At 40.7% G+C, this 19,846-nt stretch overlaps 1 protein-coding gene across 1 annotated transcript in view; it reads right to left on the bottom strand.

Annotated features, from left to right (window-relative positions):
* Positions 1–19,846, bottom strand: part of LMCD1 (LIM and cysteine rich domains 1) — a 65,281-nt gene that overhangs the window by 8,751 nt on the left and 36,684 nt on the right. Inside the window, exons 3-4 of the mRNA XM_063291617.1 lie at positions 15,573–15,828; positions 1,125–1,460 (exon numbers count right to left, since the gene is read on the bottom strand). Of these exons, the coding sequence (XP_063147687.1) occupies positions 1,125–1,460; positions 15,573–15,828 (592 nt within the window). The remainder of the gene's footprint in view (positions 1–1,124; positions 1,461–15,572; positions 15,829–19,846) is intronic.

Below are 19,846 nucleotides of genomic sequence, written 5' to 3'. Positions count from 1 at the left end.
GAGAAACATGGATTTAAATGACAAGGGGGAAAGAGTCCCCCAGAGACCACTGTTTTTGGGACTGGCTATTCTGAAAGTAGTGCCTAACCTGCACAGGTTGCTAATTATAGTTTTAACACCAACACTTTGAAGATCTAAAAACAGTTCAGATTATCTTTGGATGATCTTCACCTACACTAGTATCATGTGTGGCTCCCAGAAAGGCAGGCAGGCAGGCAGATTTATTTATTTATAAATAATATAGCCACCCATCTCACAAAACATGATTCTAGGTGGGGTACAATAAAAGCCCTAAAATAGCTATAAAAAAAAATCCCTTCTTACCCCTATGGGTGGTATGTGTCTTCCTCAGCCTCAGGTCCTCTACTAGAGGCCTGGAAGTTTGAGGACTCTGTGCAGTATCTTAGCTGTTCCTAGCACTGCACTCTTTGGAACAGGGAGCTCTGATGTTGCCCCTGCGATCTGTTGGCGTGTGTGTGCGTGTGTGTGTGTGGGTATTCATTCTACCATTAAAAACATTATGATTAAAAAGCTAGGAGAGAGCATTAGATATTACAAACAATGGAACCACCTCATCAACTCACAGTTCCCTTGAGACCCCCAGGCCTGTTGACACAGCAGAGTTTTGGGAGACTTCCAGAAGGTTGGAAGGGATGGGGCTAACCTCTCCTTGGGATGAGGGGGGAAGATGTCCCATGAAGGGCTTTCATGGAATGTCTTTTCCAATAAAGATCTTGCTTTCTTTATTTCAGCACCTTTTCTGGCAGTCACTTCATGTCTAATACTTTTATAGTTCTGCTGCTGGATTTTTACCATTTATATTGGCAGCGTTACTGTCTTCATTGTTCATGGTGACCATGTTTGTGAACTAATTAGGCTTGAATTAGTATCTGAAAGAATCTGGTAGCATCTTTGTAGCATACTGACCCTATACACCTTCTGTACTCCCTAAAGCTATTTGCAATCTTTTCATCTATCCCTGTTCACCATCTTTCAATCAAATAAGATTTGATATTATTTTACATACATATTTAATATTTGAATACCACCCATGTTTCATCTATTAATTATATACTTTAAAAAATGCATTTCCCCCACTCTGCAACATTGTGTTGAGGACTTACCAAGTCCTGCCCTTTGGACAGATGGCCCAATGTGCCATTGGTTGAAGCTGCTTCCTGACTCGCAGGAATGTTTTTATCTGACTGCTTCCCTTCCTCTTTGGTAGCTCCCCCTTGACCTAGCAGTGCAACTTCTCCAACACCAAGGACATTGTCTTTATATTGCTTTATAAAGTCTTCCATCAGCTTGATTTCATTCTCCGAAAGGCCCCGACATTGGGAAGGGTCCTGGTCGTAAAGAGGCAGCTGCCTCATCAACCTTCTACGACGATAATAAGCACCTTCTGTGCCAGCCACTGGTTGCATTTCTTTTGAAATCAAACTCATATACTGGGTAGCCTGAAGAAATAGGAGAAATACAATTTGAGCATAAAGAGGTGCCACAATCACAGCCTGGAAAAAGCATAGCTAACCTTCACCCTCTCAATTTAGTGCAAAGCCCTTGCATCTCAGTTTTGGTTTGAGCAGTCATTCACTGTTCAGCAGCCCAAATACCTGGGGTTTCTTCCCTGTGGTCCAACCACAGGACATCACACTAAGAATAAGTACTATCTTAATGGTTATTCAGAACAGAAACAATAGCTTGACTGTTTCTTATGAAAACAAACTTGTCAATGCGGCCAAGACATAAATATTCAAATATCCATACATAATAAAACATGCAGCAACAGTATCATGAATATTATATATTGTGATCCTGGGTTTGGGTAAGAGAAGGTCTGGGAAGGCTTGGCACATCCTTTGTTACTTCCCTATAGGGACCAAATCCTTTGATACAGGACCATGTTGGGAAAATGTTGAATAAGACCTTTCCTCTTTTCAACTAAAGTAGAGATAGAATCATGGAATTAGTTTGATTCAGATGCAGATACTACTGAATCTGGGTCTTGTGTAAGAATCTTGGGAACCCAGGCTTTAGCTACCAGAAAGCTTAAGCTACAGGTAATCCTCGACTTATGACCAATCGTTTAGCTATTATTTGAAGTTATGATGGTGCTGAAAGTTATGACGGTGCTGGAAAAAGTGACTTACAGTCCTTGCACTTATGACCATCTCAGCATCCCCACGGTCACATGATCAAAATTCAGGTGCTTGGCAACTGGCATGTATTTATGACAGTTGCAGTGTCCCGGGGGTCATGTGTTCACCATTTGCGACCATCCCAGCTGGATCCCAACAATCAAAATCAATGGGGGAAGCCAGATTCACTTTATAACCATGTGATTCGCTTAATGACTGCAGCAAAAAAGGTTGTAAAATCGGGCATGGTCTTATGCCTCATTTAATGACCACATCACTTAGCAACTGAAGTTCTGGTCCCAATTATGGTTGTAAGTTGAGGGCTACCTGTATATGCTCCATTAGACTGAATCTGTATATTTATAATTAAACTCAAAAATTAAAAATGTTAAGAAGCTTTTAGTGACTGCTTTCCAAAAGCAATGAAAATCTGGATTTCTGACTGTTCCAAGTAATCTGCATGTGTAATACTGTTCTGGAACAAAATAGCAACATAGGCCGTGACCACGAAAGGCTGCTTTTCTTGCTCTTCTCCATCTGAGGGTAACATACCATTCTCCTGCCAGTTGTTGAAAATGAAAATAGTTTGGCTCTGCCTTGCTCAGTCTCATGCAATTTTGCATGACATTCCAGAAACAGAACACATTTTTAAAAGGCCCAGCATTACAAAAATGGAAAAGCTTTAGTAAAAAATCCCAGTCCCTTTTACCTTTTTGGAATCTCTAGTGTCTAGCGAATATTAATTATGTGCCTGGAGACATGCTTCCTATTTATGATAGATTTTCAAGTGGTTGCCAACATTTAGCTGGCTAAAAGCCATTAAAAAACAAGCTTGCTGTAACAGTTAATCACCAGCTGCTATGTCTTATAAATTCCCTGTAGTGCACAAATAATACTCAGTGAGATATTAAGGGTTCTCACTTAATACTTAAGGAAAAATAGAAACAATATCAGGTCTGTATACTGTCTAAAATGTTTCTTGTTTTGCCTTCTATAAGGGCAGGAGAGAAAAAGAGCCAATATGCACCAACATTGCCTCCTTTGATGCCTTGAGAATTCTGGGAAAAGCCGTCCCAGCACATCTGAGGAGGGCTTGGTTGGAAAATGCTGCCTTCATCTTTGACCCTTCAGTCCAACTTCCTTTTTTAATGCAAATTAATGGAAAAACATGAGGCAGAGGATGGCTACCAACAATATAGGATGACTACTTTTATTTCCATTTAAGCCTACAGTCCAATACTGCAAGACAAAAGGATAACATTAACGTTTTATTTGGATGCTGCTTTTCAACTCTTAAAAATAATAGTTTATAGGAAAACACAATTTATTTATTTACTTAGTATTCAATTTATATTGCTGCCCATCTCACCTAAATGACTCTGAGTGGCTTACACAATTGAAACAACAATAAAAACCATTAAAACCAATCAAAAAAGTTAATTAAAACAATAAAACTAATTTATAGGAGAACACCAATAAATTACTAACAGTGCAACCAACCAGCAGGATCGATGCCTCCAGGCACGATGACAGAACCATGGCTTAAGAGCCTTCCTGAAGGCCAGTGGGGTTGGGGCTACTCTAAACCTGGGGGAATGAGGTTCCAAAAGTCTCTCCCTCCTGGGTTCTGTCAGAAGACATTCCTGAATGGACAGCCCCATGTAGAGGACATTATTGGTAGCCCTCACTCAACAATGGTAATTGGGACCAGAATTTCCATCGCTAACTGACAGAGTTATAAAGTGTGATGTCACACCACCGCACCACTTAGTGATGGCAGTTATGGCAATCTCCAGTTACTATCATTAAGCATATCAACATGGGTCATTAAGTGAGGACCCCATGTGATTGTAACTTCAACTTCTGCTGGTTTCCCCATTGACTTTGCTTACAGGAAGCTGGTAGAGAAGGTAGCAAATTGTGATCACATGACTGTGGGATGTTGGGATGGTTGGAAATACAGGCCGGTTGCTGAGCGCCCAGATTGTGATCATGTGACCACGGGGTTGCTGTGATGGCCAGAACTTCAAGGACCAGTCATAAATACTACTCATTCAGCACTGTTGTACATTCGAATGGTCGCTGAATGAGTGGTTATTAACCAAGGACAACTTGTACAGTAATCTATTCTGGAGTGACCAGGGCATGAGTGACTAAGAGTGGAGCCTCCCAATCCAGGAACGGACGCAACTGGTACACAACCTGAAGTTGTGCAAAGGCCCTCCTAGCCACGAGTGCTACTTGCTTATCAAGGAAGAGTCGTGAGTCTAGAAGGACCTCCAGATTGTGCACTGGGTTTGTTTGGGGTAGTGCAACCCCATCCAGCACCAAAGATGGTAAATTCCTGGAATCTGAAGGCCCCCAAACCCAAAGACACTCAGTCTTGCTAGGGTTGAGTTGAAGCCTGTTGTTCCCTATCCAAACCCCCACAGCCTCAAGACACCACGACAGGACATCAGCAGCATCACTTAGTTCCCCAGGAGCAGGGATATATAACTGGGTATCATCAGCATATCCTCACCCAAAAGCAACGGATGACCTCACCTAGTGGCTTAATGTAGATGTTGAACAAGAGCAGAGAGAGTACCGAGTCCTGTGGCACCCCACAAAGGAGAGGCTGAGGGCTGGACCTCTTGAACCTGATCAATGACTGGAGCTGGCCTTGGAGGAAGGAACAGAACCAACACAACACTGTGCTACCCACTCCCAACCCCCAAAACCAGTCCAGAAGGATACCATGGTTGATGGCATTGAAAACCATGGAAAGGTCAAGAAGAGCAAGGATGGATGCACTATCTCCATCCCACTCTTGCCAGAGGTCATCCAAAAGCATGACCAATCCTGTTTCAGTTCCATGTCCAGGTCTGAAACCTGACTGAAAGAGTTCCAGATAAGACACCTCATCCAGGATCCTCTAAAGCTGTTTCACGACCACCTTTGCAACAACCTTCCCTAAAAAGGGAAGGTTGGATACTGGACAAAAGTTGTCCAGTACAGTTGGATCCAGTGATGGCTTCTTGAGGAGAGGGTGAACCACCACCTCCTTGAGAGGCAGAGGAACAACCCAACCCCCTCTTCTCAAAGAAGAATTTACCACTGCCAGAATCCAACTGCATGTCACCTCCCGGGAGGCCTTTACAAACCAGGAGGAACATAGATCTAATAAAGAGGTGGCTGAGTTAACAGCCATGAGGACCTGTCCACTTCATCAGGCCCAACAGGTTCAAACTCTTCCCAGATAACAAACAAGACTGTGCTTTATGCACCTCCCTAGGACCTGCACCCAGCTTGATTGATAACTGGCAAATAGAGGGAGAAAATGTAGAGACAGTGAAAGACTTTGTATTTCTAGGTGCGAAGATTACTGCAGATGCTGACTGCAGTCAGGAAATCAGTAGACGCTTAATCCTTGGGAGAAGAGCAATGACAAATCTCGATAAAATAGTTAAGAGCAGAGACATCACACTGACAACAAAGGTCCTCATAGTTAAAGCAATGGTGTTCCCCGTAGTAACATATGGCTGCGAGAGCTGGACCATAAGGAAGGCTGAGCAAAGGAAGATCGATGCTTTTGGACTGTGGTGTTGGAGGAAAATTCTGAGAGTGCCTTGGACTGCCAGAAGATCAAACCAGTCCATCCTCCAGGAAATCAAGCCAGACTGCTCACTTGAGGGAATGATATTCAAGGCAAAACTGAAATACTTTGGCCACACAATGAGAAGACAGGACACCCTGGAGAAGATGCTGATGCTAGGGAGAGTGGAAGGCAAAAGGAAGAGGGGCCGACCAAGGACAAGGTGGATGGATGATATTCTAGAGGCGACTGACTCGTCCCTGGGGGAGCTGGGGGTGTTGACGACCGACAGGAAGTTCTGGCATGGGCTGGTCCATGAAGTCACAAAGAGTCGGAAGCAACTAAACAAATAAACAACAAAAGGACCTGCACCAAGGCTGGCCTCCAAATGAGAGTGAATCCAAATGATTTTATCTGACAGATGCCCTGCATAATTTTTCTGTGTGATCCTACAGATGAACCTCAGAGTCCTCTCTACCCAAGAGGGCTTGAGTCACCTTATATAAGGTCACCAGATGGCTCACAGATGCAATAAGGGTGGAGAAATACTGACATCTCGCCATCCTTACCACCACAAAGTAGGCCTTAATAGCCGCTCTAACCCGTGTTTGGTCAGGTTCACTCCTCACTGACCTCCAGCAATGCTCTAGGCATCTCTTAACCTGTTTCATTTCCTTTAGTTACTCTGTAAACCACAGGGAATGATGGGATCCATAGGAAAGAAGGGCATGATCTGATCCAAAGCCCCAGGTGCTCTCTCATTCCAGGTGGTGACTAAAACCTCAGCTGTGTAGCAGACCATCAGAAACAACCCCAGTTCCCTCTGGAACCCATCTGGGTCCACCAGTCACCAAGGGCAGAGCAATTAATAGGTCCTGCCTCCCTGCAGTGGGGGGCAGCACCAGAGAATCTCATGGTTACCGGGGAGTGATCTGACCATGACAGGGGAGCCATAAAGAGCTCCCCCAATTCTAGATCATGTTGCCATCACTTCAACAAGAAAACCAGATCAGGTGTGTGACCAGTCAGGTCCTGGATGACCTGGGATAGGCCCATGGCTGTCATGGTGACCATAAACTCCTGAGCTTCCTCAGACCTACAGAAGGCAAACTGAAGTCCCCCAGGACCATAAGCCTGAGAAACTCTACTGCCAACCCAGAAATGGAGTCAAGGAGCTCAGGCAGGAAGGTCGCTACACAGCAGGGGGGCTGGTACACTAGCAACAATCCCAACTGATCCCTAGAGCCCATCTTAATAAACCATGTCTCACATCTGGTGATCTGTAAAACAATGCCTCTGAGACCCATTAGAGATTCCAGGATAATCCCCACATCCCCACCCCTACCCTGGAATCTTGGTTGATGCCACACCTGAAACCCAGCTGGGTGCATTTCTGAGAGAGGAATATCCCCTTCTGCACCCAGCCAGGTCTCAGTAATCCATGCCAGGTCAGCCCTCCCATCTGTGATCAAATCACAGATGAGAGAAGCCTTATTATAGTCTGACCTGGCATTCAGCAGCAGCAACCAAATGCCACTAGAGATTAATTCACAGAGACAACAGGGTGACAATTCTAAATTAACATTTAGAAGAAGCTGTTGTTGGCACAGCTGATGGAGCAGAACTGAACAAACAGGGACTTTTCTGCTCTTGCAGTGCAAATCCTTCAGAGGCAGCCAGTTGGCCATTCACTGTTTCTAGAAGGCAGGCTTCCTGAATTAATACAGCTGTATTAATTCAATTTAATTCCATCTTGGTCAGCAGTTGTCAATGAACTGTGCAAAGTTTTTTAATATGTACTTGCCTGAGTAGGATAAATTAGTTTCATTATATGTGCAGTTCAAGCCTTTAAACCAGAAATCTGTTGCCCAAATATCAGTACAACATGCATGGTATACAGCTGCATAAACAAAATTAATCATGGAACAGTTTAGCATGGGTAAGGGAGCAATATTTATTCACTATAACTGATAAGAGTTCACAGAAAAGACCGATCCATTTCACTGTAGAACACTTGAGTGTATACAGCTTAAAGAGAGCCAGTTTGGTGCAGTGATTAAGGTTAGAAACCGGGAGACCAAGAGTTCTAGTCCGCCTTAGGCATGAAGCCTGCTGGGTGACCTTGGGCCAGTCTTTCTCTCAGCCCCAGGGAGGAGGAGGCAAGGACAAACCACTTCCCTAATCTTGCCAAGGCATGCTACTCAGCTTTAAAATAGTACTATAATTAAAAAAAAAACAATTTCTTTAGTGCTTTTGATACACTATTTAAAAAGTATTCCCATGCAACTCAGTATTGCCTACGTATAAACACTGAGCGGATCTTCCAGTGGTTTTGACTAGAATTTTTCTTAGTTCTGCCTGGAATTGTATGGAACAAAGCTTTGAGGTTTGTATGAAAGGGATATGCTGGGCTCCACTATAGCTGTTCCCCTTATAAATGAAGGTATTGAAAAATACTACTATAGTTAAGATTTAGTTTTAAAATGTTGTTCTGAGAAATGTCAGGGATATTTGGACTAGGTTCACAGATAATGAAAGCCATGATGACTTGCGTGTTTTCTGCATAGCATGATGTGCAAATCCAGCCACTGTAATTTGTAAACCATGATTCAGACTCAGCATGCTATGTACATCTGGCCAATTATAGTTGAAACATTCTAGGTGACTCTAGCCAAAAACTTTTCAGTTGTTTAATCAGAAGATTATAGTGATGAAAAAATTATTTTAATGAATATTTGACCCTTACTAGTAATGTTGGTTTACAGTGTGCACTAAAGCAAGGTAGGAAGCTGATTGCCTGTTAGCTAGCATGGCTCATGAAGATGTTGGGAGCTGTAGTTCAGCAACATCTGGATATTTTCACCCTTGCACCAGTTTTTGGAGATGTGGTAAAGTTCACAGAGGTTAATAGCAAAGCACAGGAAACTTCACAGGAACTGTGCTTGATCCAAGTGGGACAATCTCCCAGAATGTTCTGCAATAATTAAGTTCTGAAGGTAGACAAGTTAATCTGGATAAAGTTTCCCCTAAGCTATGAAGACCACAAATAACTGATTTTATTGTTTTAGATGTGTTACAATCATTGATTAAATAAGCTGCATCAGAAGGAAAGTTGAAACAGATGTGTGGGGCACCATTCCTGAATGAAACTCAACTACAGCAGAATATAATCCAGCCAGTTTAGCTGTGTGAAATCCTATAGTGGGTCTTTCACCAGAATGCGCGCATGCACAGACAGACAGACACACAAACCATTTCCATTGAAGTAACTGAGGTCTACCTTCCCATCAAAATATAATACTGACTAACGCAAATCATTCCTAGCCAGCTGTTTAGTACTTTTGAAATGAGAAAAAGTCACTCACTGGGACAATAAGTAGGTTTTCTCTTAACTTCATTAGAAGAAGGAATCATCGTACCAAGTAAAATATTTTTTAAATAAATCTTTATTTGCAATATTTAGTCAAATTTAATATTCTAATACATACTTGGATAGCGCAAGTCTGTTTTCTGACAACTGGGAAATGTTATAAACAAACTTTGTAACATTTATTTTTTATCCCACCTTTATTACTTTTATAAATAACTCAAGGTGGCGAACATACCTAACACTCCTTCCTCCTCCTCTTTTCCCCACAACCACCACCCTGTGAGGTGGGTTGGGCTGAGAGCGCGCGACTGGCCCAAGGTCACCCAGCCGGCTTTCATGCCTGAGGCAGAACTAGAACTCAGTCTCCTGGATTCTAGCCCGTTGCCTTAACCACTAGACCAAACTGGCTCTCAAATTTAACACTTTAATTGGAATGTTTCAGTCCTACAGAGAATGTTTCACTAAAATGTTGCACAGGATGTTTTCTTTGTCCAAGACTTCTATGTATTCAACTGTTAAATATGCTAGACCAGAGTTTTTCAAACTTTTTCAGGCCATGGAATCTGTTAGCTAAAAGAAAAAAATTCCTGGATCTCATCATCAAGAGACAAAGCTCTAGCGATAGAAAGTTGGCAGGATTTGAGTAAACTTTTTAAAAATTTGCCCTCGGTCCCTCATAGAATCCCATCAAGTTCTTGCTGTACCCTAGAGTTCCATGGAACAGTTTGAAAAACCCTGGGCTAGATAGCAAACACAGCCATTATATAACTCCTAAGACCCATTATTTGATCCAAGTACAGTAGCTACAACTTGGAAGGAAGTTGTGTATGTCTGCTGAAACCCACTTTTATACTAAATTGCATCTCACTTGTATCCTACTGGAAATATGGAACATAAAACATCTTTTTCTTCTAAACTGTTGGCTTCCTCATGCATGAACAAATAGTTCCCTATTTACTTTATTGAAAGTATTTTTTTCTTCAGCTACTCTTGGAATATCAATTATTTGACTTGTAGCACAGTTCATACATAAACTTTATAGTTTATCTACTCTTGTCTCTTTCACTTTGGCTCTACAATATATTCCAGTATAATATATACAGATTTTTATTTCCAAGTATTATACTTGCAAATATATTCTAACACTGATTTATTACCTTTAAATCTATGTTCTCTAGGTTGAATTCCTATAGATTTAGTTGGCTTTGAGCCCCATAAAATTTAGGACTTACTTTTGAGTATACTCATATTGCACTCCTTTGTTAGGTACCCAAGCCAAGACCTACTTTATAGGTCATAAAATCATTCTATGGCAAAAGCAAGATTCTGTGTAGTACTTGTGTAATGTATGCCCCTCAATCTGAACAATACGTTTCACTTAAAGGTTGTAGTCAAGAACAAAAAAAAAGGCACATGGATACGCGAAAAATACACTATTTTGAGTAACTTTCTGGTTTGTTTTAATATCCCTGCCATTTAGACAGTAATTCTTAAATACAACCCCATGTTTCCTAATTTCCTGCTGCTTACTTTATGTCCACATCCTCAGTACTGCTTTCTTTAGACATATATTAATTATTACCTAGGACAGTCTTTCCCAACCTGGTGCCTTCCAGATATGTTGGACTACAGTCCCATACTTCCTAGCCAAGATATTTACGAGACGGAACTTATAACAGCCATGGTCCAACACATCTGGAAAGTACTCAGTAGCAGAAAGCAGCTTCTCTCTTGATCATTAAAAAGGGTTTTCCAGCAAATTGACTTATGGCATGGAAAGGAATACTTGTCCTATTAAACTCAAGTTTCATAGTATGGAAGATACTACTTCCCCAGGCTGATGCTCTCCAAATGAGTTGGACGTTAATTCCCATACTCCCAAGCCATGAGTTAAAGTTCAAAACAACTGAAAGACACCTGGTTGGGAATACTGGGGAAAATGATTCACTGGAAAAAGGATTACCCTCTCCCCCATTTCCAATTGCCATGAAATGAAAATGTTATTTCTTGCTCTATTAAGAGCCAAGACTATGGTACTTGCTTATGAAGTAAGTAACTTAGCTAATGTAATTCAATGAATCTTGAGAATGAAAAATCCTTAAGAATGAAAAATTATATCAATGAATATTAACAACTGCAGTGATACTTGGCTGCTGAAGTTCACTCACATAAGAATTGCAAACATTAAAAAAACACACACTCTCTTCAGCAATGAACCTACTGTTGTAAGGGCAGAAAAATATAAATGAAAAAAATGTTTGTAATAAACATGGGACAATTAAAATCCTCACAAAATATTGATACAGGGAAATACATTTTAGGCACATACAGAAACTTTGTGGAGGTCTTAAAAACCCCACTCCAATAGCTAATTGGGAATACTCTGTTCCAAATGGACAGAAAGTCTGAGCAGACGGTTGCATCTGGAAGACTGAGGCTAGGCTTGGTAGTGAAGGATGGGAACTAAGGAGGGTCAAGTCTGGTTAGTATATGGATGGGAGAACAGCAAGAAATATAAAGGCTGTGACCTACAGTAGTTGAAAAACCTTCCAGAGGGAAGGAAGGAAATGAAGCAGCAATTGAATCACAGATGTCTAATGCTGCTCTGGAACTCTGTAGTGGCCAACGCAGAATTCTGAAGAGTGATGGTTCTAGTAGTACATACAGAGCAGTTCCCAATGAATTCTAAATTCTCTTTTTAATTCCAAAAAGAAAGTCTCATAGCTAGATGATATGGTCATTAATGTAAATAGTTGTGTGACAACAGCTTTAGTGCTAGACATCAGCTTTTTTGCTTTTTAATTTTATGCTGAATTAAACATATGCTCTTACATTTTTAAAGAGATATACATAATCAGATCTGAAGATGCAGACCCAAATTATGCCAGTCCATATTTTAAGTAAATAACAAAAGCTGAAGTCTTATACTAAATTTCCTAGTAGTCTAACTGTATCACTACTACTCTATTTAAATTGGATGCCCACAAATGAGTATAATGCCCATTAAATGAGGCATTTAAGATCACTACTCTACGGTACAAAGAACTGTTTTCTGTTGCTTTGTATCAACACTGTAGATATAGTTTCATGATCTATGGTGTGAATAAGACAAGATCAATATTATAACTAGGTGGTAGGACAATTGTGAATGTTTGACTGTCAAATGACTTAATATTCATATCTTTCAACTGATTTATGTTGTATGGAGCCCCCTGAACTAGATTAGTTAAATCTTGAATTAGTTTGGCAATGCAATCCCATCCCATCCTTTTTTCCAAGTGTAGTGGAAATATTTGGGATCAGGACATGCTACTGGAGGCTGACAGGTATTCCAAGATTTCCAGTCCATTCCTTTCAAGCGACAATGAACATGCAGATATGAGCTGAACTGTAATTTTATAAGGTCATCCAAAGCAACTCTAGAATGCTCTTTCTCATGTTTAGGGGTTGCCATCTCTGTACAAAGGCACTAAGGCCCCTTGACATTACCCAGATAAGCAAACTGGTCATGGTTTAAGTGTACGTTCTCTGACCTCAAATTAATGTATGAACAAAGCACATGTGAGAAGAGCAGGAGTTAAAAACTTTTAGGTCTACAGAAGATGTATAAAACTGCACCCTAGATAACTTCCAAATTTTAAAAGCAATGAGACAGAAGATGTATGATTTTAACATTGTGTGGTTCCAACATAAAATGATCAATTTAATAATCAAATGGAACAATTTTTCCTAAATGTAAAGCCATTTTAATAAATGAAGAATGTCAAAAGGGAAGGTAATGCTTTTAATAAATGACAGAACAATCCAATAGACATAGAAACTATGATAAATGAATAATCACTTATGCTCTGCCTGTCTTGAGGGAAATCAGAGGTTTCTTTTTCTTTTTATAAAAGACACATTTTGCTTTAATTCATCCCAGTGAGAAGGAGAGATTCTGTCAGCTCATGGGCCAATTTTTTGCCTCTCCCACTTGAAGGAGTATATCAGGGTATCAGAAGACTTTGGAGGGGGATGCAAGAGAACACAGATGTTTGTTACTGCAAAATCGCAGTTTTCACTAGTTTTCTCATTTACAAGAGGTAGAAGCCACTGTTAACAACTCAATGACTGAACAAAAAATCTTACTTTAGTTCTAAATCGCATTGTCCATTCAAGCTAAAACCATAAAAGCCAGTTATCTCAAGAGCCAACTTAAGAGTTTAGAAGACAGTCCCATTGCTCCTTATCCTTTAAGACAGGATACTCTGAAAGCCAAAACAGCTAGTTCTCTATATAAAGCATGAATTTAAAATAGGCCAATACAATTGTTTATTCTTAATTAATTTTGGATCGTAGTTTGGAACAATTGTTTTTGTTTTATATATATGTATAAAGGTAAGATTGTTGCCATCATATAGTTTTGTTGTGTCTGGCCTTAGGGCTGTAATAAACATGAGGGTTTGCTAGATTTGGTTTTCAGATTTCATTTTTTTTATTTCTCAGAGCAGCTGTTTCACACAGTTCTCCACATACAAGTTCAGGAAGCATATACACTATTGTTCATACATTCATGATTTCTAAGCGGATGTAGTCAGCAGTCACCCTACTGTTACATGCTGCCAAGATCAGTTTATTGGTTTAAGGTGGACATCATTAAGTTGGGTATCTGAGGATTAGAAGTCCTGAATGGTCCAACAGTCCTACTTTAAAATGGTACTGCAAATGGGTGTACCAATTATGCTAGTTAGTCCCCCAGTAGGAAACAAGAATCAGTCATGAATCTCTTTGTAAAGGGGTCAATTTATTATAAAGATGCTATACAACTTTTGAAGGACTACAAAAAGAGGCTCTGGAATTTAACAAACAAATTAGCTCTATAGCTAAAATGGCTGATGCTGCACTTTAATAATAATAATCGGGGGGAAAGTTATCAACCTTAGCATAATTTCCTTTTTGTGGTTCTCATTCTCCACTGAAATGGGAACAAAGATGATCAGGCTTGCACTGTGCTACCTAATTTACAGACTGTAAATACAATACTAAGCTCTTTCTTTGTTCTACAAACTACAAGACATTGGCTACTTGATATCACTGCCATATGTTTTTATCCTTGTTCCAGTCTGCTGCTGCTTACTGTGAGCACAATGGGCATTGTAATAACAGAAGCCAAGTACTGCCATTTAAGAGTTATTTATTCTAGTCAGCACAATGTGGTCTGTAATATAAACCCTCTTTTGGTTTCTTAGGAAGACTTAAGGTCAAGTTCAGACTTCATTTGCATCAACGCAAGGATCAGATCCTAAAATCTATGGTTATAACCTATTTGTGTGAAGTGGGGGAGAAAGGGTTTTTGTACCTATCAGTGTTTGTGTTTGTGTGAGAGAAGAAAATTATAAATGTTATAAATGCTTTCATACAGGTGAACGATTTGCATTAGTTATTTTTCATTAGAAAACTTCAATATGTTGTAAACTTTTTATTTTTCAGCATTATTCTTCAATAACAGGTTTATTTCAGTGTAATTTTTGTTCAAAGTTTGTATTGTCTACAGAAACTTTCCCAAAGAATAGGTATATTTACCACTCAAATATGTTTGCCCTTACTTGGCTTTAGTGATATTAATAATGCATTCCTTTGGAAAAGCTATTAAATTTCAATGCAAACATAGTTGGTTCTTTAAAAAGTCCTTGTCCTAACACTCAGAAACCATGCTGAGACGAGTAGGTCTCTAGTGTTTATTACTGCTACATTAACAGAATCCTAACAAACTGAAGAAGCGTGAGAAAACCCAGACAGATAAACCCCAAAAGTCAAGGCGGGTCTGATCTGTGTCTCTTTGAATGGCTGCTTAATTCCTCAGTGCTACGCATGCGTTTTCCACCCTGGATCGAGGCCCCCTCCTGCTCGCCATCATTACTCATGACAGTCCTAATTATATGATACTAAATATCACTTTTCTTCCAAAATGGCTATGTTTGCATAACAAGTTTAGCTTGGTTATTGAATTAACCCAGTTCCTAGGGTTGTACAATATATTGGATCATAATGAAATGAGCTGGATTCACTTAACATTCCTAGCAAAGGGGGAAAAAAAGAACCAAGGTTTAGCATATTGCCCATATGCAGCTGCTAGGTATTTAACTGACTTGGTTTATCTTGTTAAACGTCATGTGAATGCAACCTTATCACTCATACTGGTTTAGCTTGTTGGGAAAGCAGAGCCAATCTTTTTTTTCTTTTCTTATGGCCTCCCCCAGTTTGATGGAGAAACAGTCAGGAAAATGCAGGGAGTCCTTTGATGGCAAAGAAGGGGTGGGTCAGGGGCTTCCTGGGGCCCCAAAGGCCAGTGGCTCCCTACCTGCCTTCTGGCACCACCTCTGCACTTTGAAACATATGAACTGCATAATTACTCAGCAACTGCTTGGCAACCTTGTTCTCTGCTAGCCCATTACCGTATCCAGAAGGCACCTGATTGTATTCCCAGCCCTTAGGCACATTTTCTTACCAGTTTCTGAGTCAATCCAGGTGGAGCCCATTCATATGTAACGGTGTCAAAAGTTGGATCTTTCCGAGATACTATAGGATTAGTGATAATCATGCGGTTCCTTTTATAGATGCGGATTCCGTCGCCTCCTTTTACCCGAGCAGTTAGTGAAGAGTATTTCGAATCAGCAAGCAAGCGGCCAATTTTCCGATCATCTTCTGTGTCAGAGCTCAGGCTGTGATCTTCCTGGCTGCATTTGCATGACTTGCATATTTTCCTGTGGGAGACAAATGAGGTCATATTTTGATATAAGCTGGGCCCTCATAGGTATGTGCTCTTTTGGTGGCTCAAGGGTGAACTTTAGAATAAACAGTGAAGGTTATGTATCAAAATGGATTATGACATAGAACAAAAGATCTTTGCGGTCAAATACTATCCAGGAAGAAAAATCTGTAACACGGATTAACAGAATTTGCAATGGTGTAGAATATAAGACTGTAGAGAGCCACACTGCTGAAACCCTGGAGGAAAAGCCATTCAAATACCGAAGCACTGAGATTTACATAATGGAAAACATTCAGTGATTAAACTTTAGTACCTATATTAAACACCCAGTGGCATGAAGGCAACCTGGAAATGCAGAATTTTCTAGCAGTCTAATTAAATAAACAAACAAAATGGGGGAGTTTCTTGTTCTGTTTCCAGTTATAAAAACAGACTGTCTTTCTTACACTCACACACACACACAAATACCAGATATTAAAACGCAAGCAAAATGATTCTTCACCATACTTCAACTGAAAACATTTGTGGAGGGCTAGATTCTTTTAAAGCTAAGATTGAAAAAACTTGAACCCTGGCTTCATAGCTGTGTGTGAGGATCAGCTGAATATCCTTTAGCTGCTGTCAAACCAAGTGGGGAGGATGGAGGAAGGGATGAAGGAAAGAGGTATTCATATCCTGATATTGGTACAGTTCAGTAGCGTTAAACGTGGATTTGATTGACTGATAGCTACAGCAACAATTCATGGATGCTACAGCATAAAATTGCAATAAGCAAATGTAACAGTTTCCATTGGTGAAGATGGGGAAAGTATACCGGGTCAACTCACAAGGTAAGTAATGCTATACCCCTGATACAGGGTGCCATTTTTAACCTCAGCACCATGTTTTTTTACCCTGAATGGCTGCAATAGTTGTACCCTATACATTGATCCAATATACAGATAAGACCAGCGTAAACAGCGGAACATACCCTCTTCATTATTTCTGATTTTGTATCTGAAATGATGACTTGCAGATCCACAATAAGATTGTTGATAGTGTTAAATCAGATATGCCCATTGTGCTAAGCTGTATGATGCTTCAGTCCATCTAGATCTTCACAGCCCTGACATGCTGGTGCAGGATTTTATGTTGTAAACTCATATAGAATCAAGATACTGTCTAATCCTAAACACCCAAGGCTTCTCTAGATTTTAAGTCTCCGTTTCTCCTTTTGGAATGATATGCAGCATCATTTTGGAATTAAAACTCCAACAGTTTTGCCCTTTGCAGAGGTTGATAGAAATTGAAATCTAAAACATCTGGAGTGCACAAGCTTGCCTGTCCTCATAGTAGGATTTGAAGATTTGAACTTTAATATCTGTTTACTTTCTCAGTATCCTGGCTGGGGAATTCTGGGAGGTGAAGTCCACACATCTTGAAGTTGCTGAGGTTGAGAAACACTGGCTTATATACTAGTTGTGGGGAAGTGATGGTAGAAGGAGTTTCTTGTCCTCTAGTTCAAGGACATGAACTTCCCAGAATGCGGTGCAGAATGCTGGAATAAATGGGCCTATATATGATCCAGCAGGGCTCTTCTTACGGTATTAATGCCTACACAGAAGCCAATGCTTTCAGTTGACATTGGTAAGGGCAGATAGGGCTTAAGTGGAGTGTTCACATGGTGAACATTCCAGGTTTATAACATTTGAATGAGGCTATAGGCTGTCAAGAATATATATAAAAAAATATTTGTTCCAACTGGACTTGCCAAACCTCAATCCAGAACGAGTCCTAGTATTACAGAATAAGTGCAAATGGCTTCTTTTTTGGATATCTGATCTTCTGTCCACTTCCAAGGTACATCAAGTCAGTGTGATTACATTTCACTTATGAAGTAAGAATAGCATACAGAGGTTTTTGGAAAAACACTGTTGAAGACCAAGAAATCATTTCAGTGTCAGTTCACGAATTCCATTCTGCAAATCAGTTCCTTATCCTAAATAGAAGTGTAAGAAATAACGAAGGCATAGAATTATATTCATCATACAGCAACAGGAAGTGCATTTTTGTTTTCTGCAGCCTGTCACAGGTAAATCACTGTTCATAATCCCTGAAATCAGCTGCCAAGGGGTGCCTCAGTGGTAGGGCTACTTCTGGGTCTGGTTTGGCTTTCAAGAATACCTGGCAAAAATGTATTCACTCAGGTTGTCAGAATTTACATTTTTCAACTGTATGAGTAAGATCTCCAAATCTTAACATCTGAATGGCAACCCCTAACCAAGGCAAGCTGCTGATGCTGATTTATGGTTTAAAATAGGGGTGGTCACTCTGGGCCACAGGTGAAAATTTGGAGGCAGAGCACAGAAATTCAACAAATGATTTTTTTTCATTGAGAGAAATAAGAAAGTAGGTGCACTCAGCCTCTGCTAGGTTCATCACACCTTATTTCATGAACCATCCCCAAAAGTTAAATGTCATCTCTGCATTTCACTGCCACACCCTCTGCAGTTCTCAGAAGTCCATTTTTATTTTATTTTTAATATAGCCTGCAGCTACAAAAGGTTGTCTGTGTCAAAGCTCAAACTTCAAAGAAAAGATAAATCCTAGTCCTGGTATGAAATAGATACACACCCAAACAATACAGAATATTCTGCAGTGTAGAAAATAATTTGTGATGCAACAAATGGAATGCCTAGCTAGGAATGAGAACAACAACAAGAAGCATTAATTAAAACATAAACCTCATTTAAAGTCTATAGGCCAAGCCCCAACTCTTGAATTCTTGATGTCTTTTACTTCCTGGATAATTAAATCTGCCAGTTTCAACCTGCATTTTAGTGTCAGAGATGGCTAATGCCTCACAAAGTAGCAACGTGATGTCTATGTTTCTAAAAGAACCAAGATTTCATTCATTCTTTAATACTCTACAGGTAATCCTCAATTTACAACCACAATTGGGGCTGGAATTTCCATTGCTAAGTGATGCGGTGGTATAGTGAGACATCACGTGACCACGTTGCTTAGTGACGGCGATCCCGGCAATCCCCGTTGCCGTCATTAAGTGAATTCCACTGGTCATTAGCCAAGGACCCACCCCAATCCAAATCATTCTGGGCTTGGTCCCTCCCAGCCCTGAGCCTCAGTAAGGTAAGGGACTGCCTCCGACTCCCCCCACCTGCCTGTCTCCCCCTCACCACTTCTGCCCTTTTGGCCTCCCTGCACCCTGCCTTATGGGGCAGCAAGCAGCCCCAGAACCATGCAGCTCTGGGGCTGCTTGCTATGCTGCGGCTCAGGGGCTTCTTGGTGCGCCGCAGCTCTGGGGCTGCAAGAAGCCCCTGAGCTGCAGTGCAGTACAAAGCCACAGCCACCCCTGGATGACTCAGGCACCCCAGCAGCGTGGTGCCAAGTTGCAGCACCTGGGAAGACCCAGCAAGGGCAGCTAGGGCAGTGGAGTGCAGGGGGCCAAAAGGGTATAGATGGGGGGAGATAGGCGGGGAGGGGAGTTGAAGCGTCCCTGTGGTTATAAGTGTGGACAGGCTGTTAAGCACCTGAATTTTGATCACATGACTGCAGGGGTGCTGCAATGGCCATAACTTTGGGGACTGGTCATAAATCCCTTTGTTCAGCATTGCTGCAACTTTGAATGGTTGATGAAAGAATGGTCATAAATTGAGGACTACCTGTATCCCAATTTCAGATTATATGAACAATTATCACCAAATCTTCTATTCATTCTTCTTTGTGTAAATAGAGAAAGGGTGGAATTGTTAAAGTGTGGAATGACTCCTCAGCCTTAAATGGTTCTAGATTTAGATCCATATCACAATGCAAACCAGGCTTATTTGAGAAAATCCGTATTAAATATTTCAAAGCAAATGGCAGCATCTGGCTGATTCTGTCTGAACTTGGAAGCTAAACGTGCTGGCTGGGGGAATTCTGGGAATTGATGTCCACACATCTGAAAGTTGCTGAGGTTGAGAAACACTTATCCAGAGGAGACTTGTTAATTTGGCTTACATATTGCTAAA

Source organism: Candoia aspera, chromosome 2, assembly GCF_035149785.1.
Source record: "Candoia aspera isolate rCanAsp1 chromosome 2, rCanAsp1.hap2, whole genome shotgun sequence".
NCBI classification, from domain to species: domain Eukaryota; kingdom Metazoa; phylum Chordata; class Lepidosauria; order Squamata; family Boidae; genus Candoia; species Candoia aspera.
This window is presented reverse-complemented; position numbering and strand designations above follow the sequence as displayed.